At 41.6% G+C, this 14,659-nt stretch overlaps 1 protein-coding gene across 2 annotated transcripts in view; it reads left to right on the top strand.

The window, feature by feature from the left end:
• RNF128 (ring finger protein 128) overlaps nt 1-14,659 on the top strand; it is a 98,392-nt gene that overhangs the window by 34,259 nt on the left and 49,474 nt on the right. The window contains exon 1 of one of the 2 annotated variants that reach the window (XM_022566417.2): nt 4,325-5,335. The exons of the other annotated variant lie outside the window; for it this stretch is intronic. Within the exon in view, the coding sequence (XP_022422125.1) occupies nt 4,843-5,335 (493 nt within the window). The 5' untranslated portion in view covers nt 4,325-4,842. Of the gene's footprint in view, nt 1-4,324; nt 5,336-14,659 lie in introns of those variants that run through there. 2 annotated transcript variants of the gene reach the window in all.

Raw genomic sequence — 14,659 nt, 5'->3', positions numbered from 1 at the left:
CCTTAGTAGCGAGGCTCTGTTGCAGTTTGAAGAGAAATCACAGTGAGACAGAGGGATATGGTTAGGGAAAGCCAGAGAGTTACCCGGACAAGGCTCCATAAAGTAGGAGCACTCTGATGCAGTCATGATCTACAGTCTGGTTCTTGGCTTTGTAAGCTTTGAAATTTGATTGGTAGTATTAGCAGAGCCTGGGCTCCTGGGGACTGACTCACAATTAAACAAATTCACGAGACCAGTATATAAACCAGAATGCCAACTGATTAATTTATTATGAGAAGTATAACTTCCAGTGGAACAGATACTAGTGTTTGCTGATCAGAGAATTACCTCCCTGTAGGCATATTTACAGGAGGAGCTAAATGATGAAAAGAAGGTCGCTTGGTGAGGAGGAGCTCATAGCAAGGGGAGTTCATAGGATGATTTTAATGGTTCATGTCATCAAGCTATGATAGTCTGATACCTTCATCTCCACTACTGGTCTAGACCTCCAGATAGTGCTGAGGGTGTTAGCCTCCGTATCAGTCTCTCTGCCTCCTGTCTTGCCCTCATACAATCCAGATTATCTATGTAAGCCTAGGTCGATACTATCATTTGTTTGATCCACTGATTTCAATATAAATTCACAACCTAAACTCATCATTACAAAAAGTTTAAAATATAGAGAAAAGTTGAAAAATATTACAGCGAGCACCTATATACCCACCATCTAGATTCAACAATTGTTATCATTTTGCCATATTTACTTTATGTATCTGTGTGTGCACATGTGCATTGAGCCCACACTCTTTAACATAGATTTCTAAACTCTTCATGTTGTGGCATAACCCACTTGACCTGCTTCACTCCCCTGGGCTCCCCCTTTGCTCCCCCAGACATGCCTAACTATTGAATGTTAGTTCCCTGAAGTTCGCTGGTGTTCTCATGTATTGCCTATTGCCTATGCCTGAATATCCTTACTTTCTTTTTTCTTGATTAGCTCTATTTGTTCGCAATGAGAGCCACGCCCATGTTGCCATAGCACCCTATACTCTTCTCAGTGATAACATGTATTACACTATACTGTTATTGTGTGTTTGCCTCTTTGACTTTCCTACTAAACTATGAACTCCTTGAGGGCAGGGACTGTTTCATTTGTCTCTGTATACCTGCACCTCTCAAGTGTCTTGCGCTTGGTAGGTGTTCAGTAATCAGAGAATCCAACTACCTGCTGGACAGTTCTACCTAGTTACATCATGGGTACCTTGAATTCAACTTGTCTAAACTGAACTCATTTCTCCTCCTACCCACTCTACACATTTAAAACCCTCCTCCTAATTAAATGCCATTCAGTCTTCCAAGCCAAAAGCTTCAGAGCAATCCCTAACTCTTCCCTCTCATTCATCCTCCAAACAAGTCCTGTTGATTCTATATCCAAAATACATTACCAATCTGTCCATTTCTCTTTATCTCCACTGCCAATTTAGTCCAAGCCACCTTCATTCCTCACCTGGAGCACTGCCAGCAATCCTGTATCTGGGGTCCCTGCTTCTACTCTTGTCTCCTCCAATTTTTATTCACAGAGAAGCATAATGATCACTAAAATTCAGATCTGATTTTATTACTCCCTGCTTAAACCCTGATTATATTACTCCTTGCTTTTGAATTAAGTCCAAACTCCTTAGCTTTACCCAAAGGACTCTCAAGAACTGACCCCTTTGTCCCTCTATAACTTTATCTCTCGTACTCTGGGTTCCAAACACTTGGTGTTTATAGAGCCTGTAGTATTTGTTGTTTCTCAACATTTTCAGTTTCATGCCTCAGTGCCTTTTCTTGTATTGTTCTCTGTCTAGAAAGGCTAACACTCTCAAAGTCAGCACAGGTGTAACCTCCTCTGGGAAGCTTTTTCTTACTTACCAGTCTGGGTTAGTTCCTCTTCTCTAACACCCACTACTGCCCTATGCATACCTCTAGTGTAGCTCTTATACTATATACATCAGCACTCTCTCTCTATATATATTACAATTATCAGCTTGTTTGTCTCATCAAAGGTAATTTATGAGCTTTTTGAGAGCAGAGTTAATGTCTTATTTTGTTTTAACCCAATGCTTAGCCCATGATTGGCATATAGTAGATTGCAATAAATATTTAAGAAAGAATGAATATTAACAAATGTCTCTCCAAACTTCATTTTTGTAAATACCTTATAAAAGATCTCTTTTCTTTTAAACACATTGTTTCTTCAAAGTACAACATAGTTGACTGTCATGCAGGTTTTATATGTATATATTTTCTGCCGCACAGCGCGGCATGTGGGATCTTAGTTCCCCGACCAGGGATCAAACCCACACACCCTGCATTGGAAGTGCGGAGTCTTAACCACTGGACTGCCAGGGAAGTCCAAATCATGCAGGTAATATTGATTGAATATTGAGTGTTCTTCACCAGCAATTTCAGACAATTTCTGGAACTGTACCATTTCTTTTTTATATATAAATTTATTTATTTTTGGCTACGTTGGGTCTTCGTTGCTGCATGCGGGCTTTCTCTAATTGCAGTGAGCAGGGGCTACTCTTTGTTGCAGTTCGCGGGCTTCTCATTGCTGTGGCTTCTCTTGTTGCAGAGCACGGGCTCTAGGCACGTGGGCTTCAGTAGTTGTGGCACGTGGGCTCAGTAGTTGTGGCTCACAGGCTCTAGAGCGCAGGCTCAGTAGTTGTGGCACACGGGCTTAGTTGCTCTGCGACATGTGGGATCTTCCCGGACCAGGGCTCGAACCCGTGTCCCCTGCATTGGCAGGCGGATTCTTAACCACTTCGCCACCAGGGAAGTCCCGTACCATTTCTTTAGAAGACAGATGCTACCCTTTTATTTTCCCCTAGGTAATTTTTATCTAAGAGATTAACATCATCAGTAGTTGGGGGTGCCATGCTATTGGTCCCATATACCTCCCTTGACTTCTAAAGTCCCTTTCAACACCTACGATTCATGTTTCACAAAATTGCCCATTTATTTGGATTCTAGGTGCTCTTTGGTTATGGTGTTAATTTTCCTCTAGGTTTCTCTCAAGCCATAAGAGCATCACGTGCAGGATTGTCCCATGCTTAATCTTTGCAAATAATATTGATTAAATAAATGTTGGGCCAGGGGAGTGGAATGATTGATTAGGAATTTAACAAATGTTGGGCTGGATAAAGTAAATTATATTTATTTGAACTGAAAAAAATGGCTAAAAGTAAACATCCTGAACATTACTTTCTCTGATTATTACCTCAAAGTAACAACCTTAATATTATTTTAAAAGTATTGGGTCCCTGAATCTGTTTAATAATAACAGTATTTAACAGATATAATTTTTACACTCTGCTAAGCACTGTTCTAAGTGCTTTATATGTATGAACTCATTTAATCATCTAGACTACTCTATGAGGTAGGTACTATTATTATCCCCATTTTACAGATGATGAGGAAACTGTGGCACAGAGAAGTAATTTCCCCAAGGCCAAAAGTTATCCATAACTGTCAGACACCAGAAGTATTAATTCAGTTTAATCTATGCATATTTATTGAGCACCTACTAAATGTAACAACTGACAGGGTAGATAAAAATTGTACACTTAAAGTAAGGAGAAATCTTAACGCAATAGTGCTGTGAGTGAATTGTCAAGGTGAGTCAGGCTCTTTTTTAGTTAGTGGGAGATGGAGAAAGATTGTTAATGTCATGAATGGCGCAGACATATCTGTTTGGGTAAGTCTGGTTTGCGGAAAATGGAAGAAAAGAGGCTTAGTTTTGAGGAGTATGAAAATGGTCATTCCTTTTTGAGGGCTAAGATTACTTTTAGAAGGGGCATCTGATGCAGTATATTTAGTATGAGGTAAGGGTAAGAAGGAAATACATAGGTATGACGCTTGTTTAGAGAAGGAAAGGAAAAAGTTTAAAACAAAAAAAGGCAATGCTCTCTTCTGCACCCCCCCCCTCCCCCCCGCTTAGAGAATTAGTAAATAGCCTGCTTAAGCACCACTCACCTACCCAAATTCTCTGGACTGCAAGTCAGACCTTTCAGATCTGCGCTTTTTAGAAGTACTTTCGCATTCTGGCACCTTAAGCCAGAAATGCCCCGCAGGCAAACGTTACGAGGGAAAAATATATTCTTGCAATTCAAAAGGGACTCAAATCCTACCAACGAGCGTTTCTGTTCTGTTTCCATAGTTCCTCGCCTGTCCACTTTTCACACAACGACTTGACACACCTGACCACACAGCCTCCGATCCTATTCTAATGCCTGCCCATCTTGTTACCCCCTTTTTTTTTTTAAATTTATTTAGTCTATTTATTTTGGCTGCTTTTGTTCTTTGTTGGGGTGCACGGGCTTCTCATTGTGGTAGCTTCTCTTGTTGTGGAGCACGGGCTTCAGTAGTTGTAGCTCGCGGGGTTGGTTGCCCCGCGGCATGTGGGATCTTCCCGGACCAGGGCTCGAACCACTGTTCCCTGCATTGGCAGGCAGATTCTTAACCACTGCGCCACCAGGGAAGCCCCCTGTTACCCTTTTAAAAGGCGGATCCCGCAGTGTCCTTTCTTCCCTCCCAGCCGCCTCCACCCCCAGTCGGCTGGGCGGAGCTTCACGCTAAAGCCCCGAAGCCCGACGCGGCCAAGGCAGTAGCAGAGAGGACTGAAGCTCCGAAGAGCTGCATCTGCGGCAACATCTCCAGCGACGTTACGTGCCTGTCGGCTTCGACCCAGCCCGCCGCGCGTGCCAGTCGCTCCCCGCCCCCTCCCCACCTGGCGCGCACCTGGCCAAGGCCGGGGTCCCGCCGAGAGCCGGGAAGGCGCGTGCCAGGGGCCCTAGGGAACCGCAGAGCGCGCGCGCCATGGGGCCGCCGCCCGGGGCCGGGGTCTCCTGCCGCGGTGGCTGCGGCTTTTCCCGATTGCTGGCCTGGTGCTTCCTGCTGGCTCTGAGTCCGCAAGCCCCCGGTTCCCGGGGAGCCGAAGCAGTGTGGACCGCGTACCTCAACGTGTCCTGGCGGGTTCCGCACACCGGAGTGAACCGCACCGTGTGGGAGCTGAGCGAGGAGGGCGTGTACGGCCAGGATTCGCCGCTCGAGCCAGTGGCTGGGGTCCTGGTACCGCCCGACGGACCAGGGGCGCTGAACGCCTGTAACCCGCACACGAATTTCACGGTGCCCACGGTCCCGGGGGACTGGGGCAGCAGCGTGCAAGTCTCTTGGTTGGCCCTCATCCAGCGCGGCGGGGGTTGCACCTTCGCAGACAAGATCCATCTGGCTTACGAGCGAGGGGCGTCTGGAGCCGTCATCTTTAACTTCCCGGGGACCCGCAATGAGGTCATCCCCATGTCTCACCCGGGTGAGTGCCGCTACCGAATTGCGCGCCATCAAACCCCTGCCAAGGCCATTTTCCCTTATTTTCCTCAGTGTAATCTTCCCCCTATCCCCTTGCTCCGAAGGAAAACGAGTGTCCTTTCTGTCCCCATCGAGTGAGGGCAGGGTCCTCTCTTCCCCGAGATTCACCCTGCGTCGGGGGTTTGGGCGGAAAAATCCTTTAGAATTTGCCTCTCTGGTGAAAAAGGGTGAAAACAGAGTGAGGAGGCTGGCAACTCGAGAAGGACTGTTTGGGCTCTTTGCGTCGTCTTTTCCTGCTGTTTCACGAGGGTGGTTTGCATTGGATTAATTGGTTGGTGGTGGGCATTGGCTTTGAAATGACTGGGAAGAAGCCTACCCGAGAAGCCTGCCTGGAAATCCCTTCCTCAGTCTTGTCCTGATTAACAGCCTCAGGCCCGCAGCAGATTTTTTCCCTCCTCTCTCACTGTTTTCTCTGCATGTTTCCTAGTATCAGGTACAAGATTGTGTTACTGTGCCCTGTTAACCTCATTCCAGTTTTGGTGGAAACTTTGCTCAGCTGTTGGGTTCTTCTCTGCCCAGGGGTCTCAGGTCCCAAGTGATTTTTGGTATCAGTGCTTTCCTTTGCATTTGAACAAATCTGATTCAGGATATTGAGTGGCAAAACAGGTGATTAGTGTTATTAAAGAAGAAGAGGTTTCTGCATGAGGCTAGCAAAGGCCTAGGCTTTGGAAAATGTAATCCAGGTAGGTCTTAAATTTGTGCAGATGAGGTGGATTACTGTTTTTCCCCTCTTCAGTTATCCTTCCAGAAACCTTCTCCCTATTTGTGATTAGGTATCCATACCATATGTACATAGTGATCCTAGGCCCCAAAAGACAAAGAAAAAAAAATCGGGGGAGAAAAAGGCAGAGACACGTAATAGTAGTAGCAGTATATCATAGTTGTTGAGAGCTGGGCCTCAAGTCAGACCTTGGTTAAATTCCGGCTCCATTGCTTACTAGTCCTGTGACCTTGAGCAACTTATCTGAAGTCTAGCCTGGATTCCCTCCTCAAGCAAATGGGAAAGAACTAAGAATGAACCACTCCCACAGGTTTGCCTTGAGGATGAAATGAAATAATGATGGGAAAGAGTTTAACACATCATCCTTCTCTGTAAAGGTTAGGTGATAGGATCAGCTTTTCAGAGTTGTTGGAGAGATGAATCTGCTTGTTTAGCTACTGGAGATTCTGTGTTTTTCCTAAAACAGTATGTCTGGCCCTGTCTAGAGAGCACTTGCACTGCGTGGCTGGGTGGTATAATGGAAAGAGCACTGAACTGGAACTTAGGAGATTTTAGCTCTTTTAGTCCCTTCTCTGCCTCTACCAGCTTCACAACCTTGTACAAGTTACTCACTGGTCAAATGATAGTATAGAGGCAGGAGGAGGAAGCCAGGTTGGCAGATCGTGACAAAAAATGAACTAGATGAACTCCCTTCCAGCTCTAAAATGCTGTGATTCTTAGATTTTATACTGATTAAAGAAAGGAGCAACTGCATCTCTTTTGGTTGATAATTCGTTGATTAGAATGAAATTACTTTTTAAAGGCTGATAGAAACAAAGAATAAGGGCTTGGTATATTTTAAAGTCCTTACATATCAACTGGCTACCTAAATGCAAGGGTTTGACTTTGCTTCCTCCCAATGAGATTCATTTGCACAGATGATTTGGAATTGAAGAGTACTCTTTAGTTAGAGAATTCCAATTTAGACTGCTTTCATCCTACTTCTGTTAAGTATATAAGCTTATATTTATCTGATAGATTTAGGGGACAATAAAATTAATTTTGTTGAGCTCCCACTATGTGCCAGGCACTCTACATACATCTTACTTATTCTTTATTGAAAGACAGTATGGTGTACTAGGAAAAGCAAACGCATTGTAGTCAAGAATGAGAATCAAATTCTGGATTTACCACACAATAGCTTTGTGTCCTTGGTCAGATTATTTAACATTACTGAGTTTCAGTTTTCAGAAAAGTGTTTTGATACTTTAAAAATGTATTATTATCTGCGGGTTCGTGCCCCGGTCCGGGAGGATCCCACATGCCGCAGAGTGGCTGGGCCCGTGAGCCATGGCCGCTGAGCCTGCGCGTCCGGAGCCTGTGCTCCGCAACGGGAGAGGCCACAACAGTGAGAGGCCCACGTACCACAAAAAAAAAAAAAGAAAAGAAAAGAGGTGCTAAAAATGTATTATTATCTGAGATGCTGACTGTAGCAATGTTACACTTAGGCTAACTAGCTAAAATAACTAGCTAGTTACTTGAGGAATGGAATCACGTTTCTTCCTTGAACTCCTGGAGAAACTACTTTTCAACACGGGAAAAATCACTTTGCATTTCATCCACATATGTTGTTAAATATTTGTTTCCAGAGTGCTGTGTTGTTTGCTTTGCTCATTCCTGAGAGTAATCCCAGGGTTTGTTGTAATCTCTGGTCAAAAACGATTTCTCTTGGATTTTAGTGGCAAAGAGGTAGGACTGAAGTTTATGTGTTGATTAACAATATATATTGCCATGAATTCTACAAGGGCCACCAAATGTGGAAAAGCCATTGCTGTGGTCTTTGTTTACAAAACCTTTCTTCACCCCCTCTCACAGGGGCCTATGCTTGAATTGTCTGTCCTTTGTTGGAGTTCGTGTTGATCATCCACACCCACCTATCACAGTCCTGTGACCATGAAGACCCATTTGTTTCAAGTAACAGAACTAACTGGTTTAGAACAGTAGCTTTAAAACTTTTGTGTATTGGAGAGAAACTCCACTATATAAGTGCAATCGATTAGGAAAATCAGACTATTTTTTTTAAAAATCAGGCTATTTTTATGGATACCAAATTTTCCCAGAGGGTAGCTGTAGGCTTGCAGCAACCCATGCAGTTTATTTCTGTATATTATCTTCCAGAAAATCCTGATTCACACAGATAAAAAATTTTAAATGACAGATTTTTATTAACAGATGATCCTGCAGTCTCTGGATATTTTTCATTCAAATGGATCCAGAAACTGGGAATAAAATGCAGAGAAAATTTTGGTTTCACAGTTTAATCACTATTCATGTCTTATTTAAATATGAAAATCAGATAAGAAGCAGCCAAAACAGAGTAAGCACTAAAGCTGTCTAAAAGGTATGGTTGTCACGATGAGACACGTTATGCATGTTCTTGTTGTTGCACAACTAACTAGTCTCCTTTCGCCAAGCAGATGAGCCTGAGCCTTGCATGCTTTCTAATTGAGCACAGCCCACGGGTTGAAGTGGTGTCAGTACTTCCTTACACAATTTTCCTTGAGTCAACATGTGCAGGCATGAATTTATTGAAAGACCTGTGCAAAGCTTCCACGTTCATAATCCATGACGCATTTACAAGAACTTGAAACATATTCAGAGGGATGGCAGGAGAAGCATTATTCCTGAGGGCTGTAAAAAAGTGAATGAACCAAGCCATTTAAGTTAGTGATTTGGTGGTCTTCCCTGGGATAGAGTTTGCTATATAAAACAGTTGCTTGTATACATTGTTGAAAGACCTCTTAGAGTGTATTAAGAAGATGGCCTCTACCAGGTTTTTTTTTTTTAGGTTTTCTTTTTCTTATTGAAGTATACTTGATTTACAATGTTGTGTTAATTTCAGGTGTATAGCACAGTGATTCAGTTATATATATACATATATAGATTCTTTTCCCTCATAGGTTATTGTAAAATATTGTGTATAGTTCCCTGTGCTATACAGTAGGTCCTTGTTGGTTATCTGTTTTATATATAGTAGTGTGTATATGTTAATCCCAAACTCCCTCCCTCTGCCACTTAATATTTTTAAAATCTTAGGCCAGTATTTTACTTCTCTAAGTCTCAGTTTTCTCCTGTGTAAGATGGGCATAATAAAAAACTTACCTGAGGACATATATACACTACCAAATGTAAAATAGATAGCTAGTGGGAAGCAGCCGCATAGCACAGGGAGATCTGCTCGGTGCTTTGTGACCACCTAGAGGGATGGGATAGGGAGGGTGGGAGGGAGGGAGATGCAAGAGGGAAGAGATATGGGGACATATGTATATGTATAACTGATTCACTTTGTTATAAAGCAGAAACTAACACACCATTGTAAAGCAATTATACTCCAATAAAGATGTTAAAAAAAAAACTTACCTGTTAAGGGATTAAATGAGATACTACAGATAAAGTGTTTAAATGAGATACTACAGATAAAGTGTTTAGCATAGAGCCTGACATTTAGGAAGCTACTATAATTTTTCTTTATTACAGTTAAGATAGTTAAATGTATTTTAGAAAATGAAAAGTGATTTGTATGTTGGTGGTATACAATTTGAAAATGAATAGCCTAGAGTACTTCAGGGTCCATATTACCTGACATCTGACTGTAACCCTTTAGGAATAAGTTGAGTAGACTGACTGTTTTACCAGAAAATGATCTTTTGGCCCACCTGTGTTTGTCATTTTTTTCTCAAGTAACTGCTTATCCCTCAAGTAACCAATCTTCTTCCCATTCACAAGGACTTTGAAATAGGATTTTCCACTGATTTATTACCACCCAATCCTTTCTCAACCACTTGACATTTAGTTTTTATTCTTTGTTGGGTTTTTTGTTGTTGTTGGCTGGTTTGGTTTGTTTTTTTTTTTGCCCCCTAGTAAGTTGACATCAAAAAGAACCTATTTTAGTAGAATGATAGGCTCAAAAGAAGTTGAGAAGAGAATGGGTGGTGATGATTTACCAACGTAAAATACCATTCCAGAATCTGTTCCACGTGCATCCTTTTTGATCTCTCTGCAGTACTGTATTTGATATTGTTGATCACTACTTTGAAACTCTTTCCTAAGCAGTCTCTTGCTTCTCTTGCCTCTCTTTTGTTTCATTTCTGTTATTTTATTAACATACTCATCTCATACCTTTTCTTCCTTGCATTCATACCCAGGCCCCCAACACTCTCCCTCCAGTAAATATCTGCCACGTCCAGTTGATTTCAGTCTTCTCACATATGTTCCTTTCTCCCTCACAATTGTTTTTACACTGCTTTCAGTTCCTGTGTCTTCTCATGGGAACAAATACTTAGCCTTGGTCTCCCTGCCTCCAGTCACTTCTTCCCTTCGGTTCTTCCTCCACGTGGCCACCGGAACACAGCTCTGGTCACACATACGCCATTGCTCAAAAGCCCATTACTTATAAATTTGAGACTATGCTTCTCAGCATGGCATATAAGACTCTTAATGATCTAGTCCCAACCTACTTGTGAAGCTTTATGTATTTCTTGTCTCATATTGATCCCTAAACATGTTCTCTACCCTTTCCCATTATCATTCCTTTGCTCGTACTTCTGCTTTTGCCTACATACCCTTTTCTTACCAGCTTTGTTGGTCAAAACCTTACCCATCCTTCAAAACCGAGCACAGATGCCTCCTCATCTTTGAAGACTTTCGTAATTCTTTCTTTTCCTCTTCCCACCACAGCCCCCACACCAAAAACAAAATAGTCTCTTCTCTTATCTCCTGTAGAACACCATCTCTTATAGTACTTTCTGCATTTTTTTAACATCTTTATTGGGGTATAATTGCTTTACAATGGTGTGTTAGTTTCTGCTTTATAACAAAGTGAATCAGTTATACATATGTTCCCATATCTCTTCCCTCTTGCATCTCCCTCCCTCCCACCCTCCCTATCCCACCCCTCCAGGCGGTCACAAAGCACAGAGCTGATATCCCTGGGCTATGCGGCTGCTTCCTACTAGCTATCTACCTTACATTTGGTAGTGTATATATGTCCATGCCTCTCTCTCTTCGCTTTGTCACAGCTCACCCTTCCCCCTCCCCATATCCTCAAGTCCGTTCTCCAGTAGGTCTGTGTCTTTATTCCTGTCTTACCCCTAGGTTCTTCATGACATTTTTTTCCTTAAATTCCATATATATGTGTTAGCATACGGTATTTGTCTTTCTCTTTCTGATTTACTTCACTCTGTATGACAGACTCTAGGTCTATCCACCTCATTACAAATAGCTCAATTTCGTTTCTTTTTATGGCTGAGTAATATTGCATTGTATATATGTGCCACATCTTCTTTATCCATTCATCCGATGATGGGCACTTAGGTTGTTTCCATCTCCGGGCTATTGTACATACAGCTGCAATGAACATTGTGGTACATGACTCTTTTTGAATGATGGTTTTCTCAGGGTATATGCCCAGTAGTGGGATTGCTGGGTCATATGGTAGTTCTATTTGTAGTTTTTTAAGGAACCTCCATACTGTTCTCCATAGTGGCTGTACCAATTCACATTCCCACCAGCAGTGCAAGAGTGTTCCCTTTTCTCCACACCCTCTCCAGCATTTATTGTTTCTAGATTTTTTGATGATGGCCATTCTGACTGGTGTGAGATGATATCTCATTGTAGTTTTGATTTGCATTTCTCTAATGATTAATGATGTTGAGCATTCTTTCATGTGTTTGTTGGCCATCTGTATGTCTTTGGAGAAATGTCTATTTAGGTCTTCTGCCCATTTTTGGATTGGGTTGTTTGTTTTTTGTTATTGAGCTGCATGAGCTGCTTGTAAATTTTGGAAATTAATCCTTTGTCAGTTGCTTCATTACTTTCTGCATTTTGCTGGTAGTTTTTTGTTTATATATTTTACCTTCCTACTGTATCGTAATCATTTTAATGTTTTATTATTGTCATATTCCCCATAGGAACCTTTATACTTTATGTGCTCTGGAAATGCTTCTTGAGTGGCCTTAAATACACAACAATGCCAGAGGGTCATATGATTCCCTAGAAAAATATCTAACGGAAGGGGATTGAAATTCAATTCATTAAACATTTATCAAGGGTCTATTGTATGCTAAGTACTGTGCTTCTTGCCTGAATATACAAAATAAGGAGGACTAAAATTGTACAAATACTTCAAGATTGCAAACGCCCTAATTTTTATGTTGGTCACCATCATGTGCCAGTTTATGGGTTTTTAATGGCAAAATGACCTAGGTAACAAAGAAATAGTGACAGTGAGTATTTACGTTGAACTTTCCCTGTTCTATTTTTTATTGATGTTTTAAAATTTTGATTTACACCATTCAACTTATGTCTCCAATTAAAGTGCTTCCAGTGAACATGTTGATGAATGTGGAATCCCATAACATAAAAACCTTACAAAAATATAGCCTGATTGGTGAATTGTTTTTCTAAGCACATAAAGAACTATTTCCCCCGGTCCATGGAAGATGTGTGTTGTCTCATATAGAATGCCACATTTAGTCTCTGTTCTCAGGCTTAAATGGAGAAAATAGAGGAGAGTACCAAAGATATTTTCTAAGTTATTTTATGATTATAAACTTAACCATGCATCTTGCAGAAAACTTGGAAAATACAGAAAAGTATAAAACTAAAAATAAAAGCTACGTATAATTCCACAATTCAGAGATGGTACCATTAATATTCCTTCTAGTCTCTTTTTCCATGTATCCTACTTTTATCATAATGGTTATTTTTTCATGAATATTAATGTAGTATTAATAAAATACAGACAGTTTAAAGGAAAACACAAAAAGCCATAAATATAACCATTTTAGCATTTGGGGGTTTTTTTTTGTCATTTGCTCTGCATATATATTATTTAAAGAATTATAATTATATACTATATATACAGCTTTGCATCCTGCTTATTATTGTAAGCATTTTCCCATGTGATTAAAAATAGAGAGAGGGTTCTCTTGTAGACTGAAGATGGTGGTCATTGATTGGAGGGGTGGGAATTGAGCTTCTCTTCCATTAACCAGCAGAAAGGAAGTGCAGAAATGGTGACAAGGAGGGGTGTGAATTGGAACATTTAAAACAAAAATATGCCCCAAAGAGCCTTACATAAAAATATACTTACTAGCCATAAATGTGATCTGGTCTAACCCATGTTCATTGCCTATTGTGGCCTTGGTGTTTTGAAAGGTTTGATCACCATTTGTACCTTAGTTCCTCTTCTCCTATAATATTCCTATAGGTGATGTCTGTTACAAATGAGGTTTGCAACCAGTTTCCTTGTTGCTTGGTTAAGTAGCACCTCATTGACTAAAATGGCCTTTCTTATTCATGATGACCACTGAACTGTAAACTATTGTTGGGGTTTTTCCCAAAGTTTTCTTGATAGGGTACCACAAATACTGCCTAGCGGTGAATAACTTTTTGTATATGTAAATTTCATCAAAGAATAATGTACATACCAAATAGGTACAGAAATAATTAATGTATAGCTCAGCGAGTTTTCACAAAGCAAGCACACCTGTGTAACCAGCACCTGGCTCAAGAAGCAGAACAGTACCAGAACCCCAGAAGACTACCTTGTGCCCCAAGACAAAGAATCTTTGAAGCAGCACAATTGTCAGCTTTGTCTCCTGAGGAAATGACTTCTTGCAGCATGTGGCAGGAGCCTAGTCACCTACAGAAACAAATCCTTCACTGTATTGGAGCTAGTTAACTGTGGTGATCCTCAGCTGCACACTGTAGGTAGTTATTTCCAAGCACAGAATACACGCACTTTTAAAAAATAATTAATTAATTAATTAATTAATTTTGGCTGCATTGGGTCTTCGTTGCTGAGCACGGGCTTTCTCTAGGTGCGGCGAGCAGGAGCTACTCTTCGTTGCAGTGCTTGGGCTTCTCACTGTGGTGGCTTCTCTTGTTGTAGAGCACAGGCTCTAGATGCATGGGCTTCAGTAGTTGTGGCGTGTGGGCTCAGTAGTTGTGGCATGTGGGCTCAGTAGTTGTGGCACGTGGGCTCAGTAGTTGTGGCTTGTGGGCTCTAGAGCATAGGCTCAGTAGTTGTGGCACACGGGCTTAGTTGCTCTGAGGCATGTGGAGTCTTCCCGGACCAGGGATTGAACCCGTGTCCCCTGCATTGGCAGGTGGATTCTTTTTTTAAGTGATCTTTTAATTTTTTTATTTTTAACATCTTTATTGGAGTATAATTGCTTTACAATGGTGTGTTAGTTTCTGCTTTATAACGAAGTGAATCAGCTATACATATACGTATATCCCCATATCTCTTCCCTCTTGTGTCTCCCTCCCTCCTACTGTTCCTATCCCACCCCTCTAGGTGGTCACAAAGCACCGAGCTGATCTTCCTGTGCTATGCAGCTGCTTCCCACTAGCTATTGGTTTTACATTTGGTAGTGTATATATGTCCATGCCACTCTCTCACTTTGTTCCAGTTTACCCTTCCCCCTCCCCATGTCCTCAAGTCCATTCTCTAGTAGGTCTGTGTCTTTATTCCCATCCTGCCCCTAGGTTCTTCATGACCAC

Source organism: Delphinapterus leucas, chromosome X, assembly GCF_059928025.1.
Source record: "Delphinapterus leucas isolate spDelLeu-1000000601 "Yukka" chromosome X, BTC_Dleu_Yukka2, whole genome shotgun sequence".
Lineage (NCBI taxonomy): Eukaryota > Metazoa > Chordata > Mammalia > Artiodactyla > Monodontidae > Delphinapterus > Delphinapterus leucas.
The sequence above is the reverse complement of the archived record's forward strand: the minus strand, read 5'-3'. Positions and strand labels throughout refer to the sequence as shown.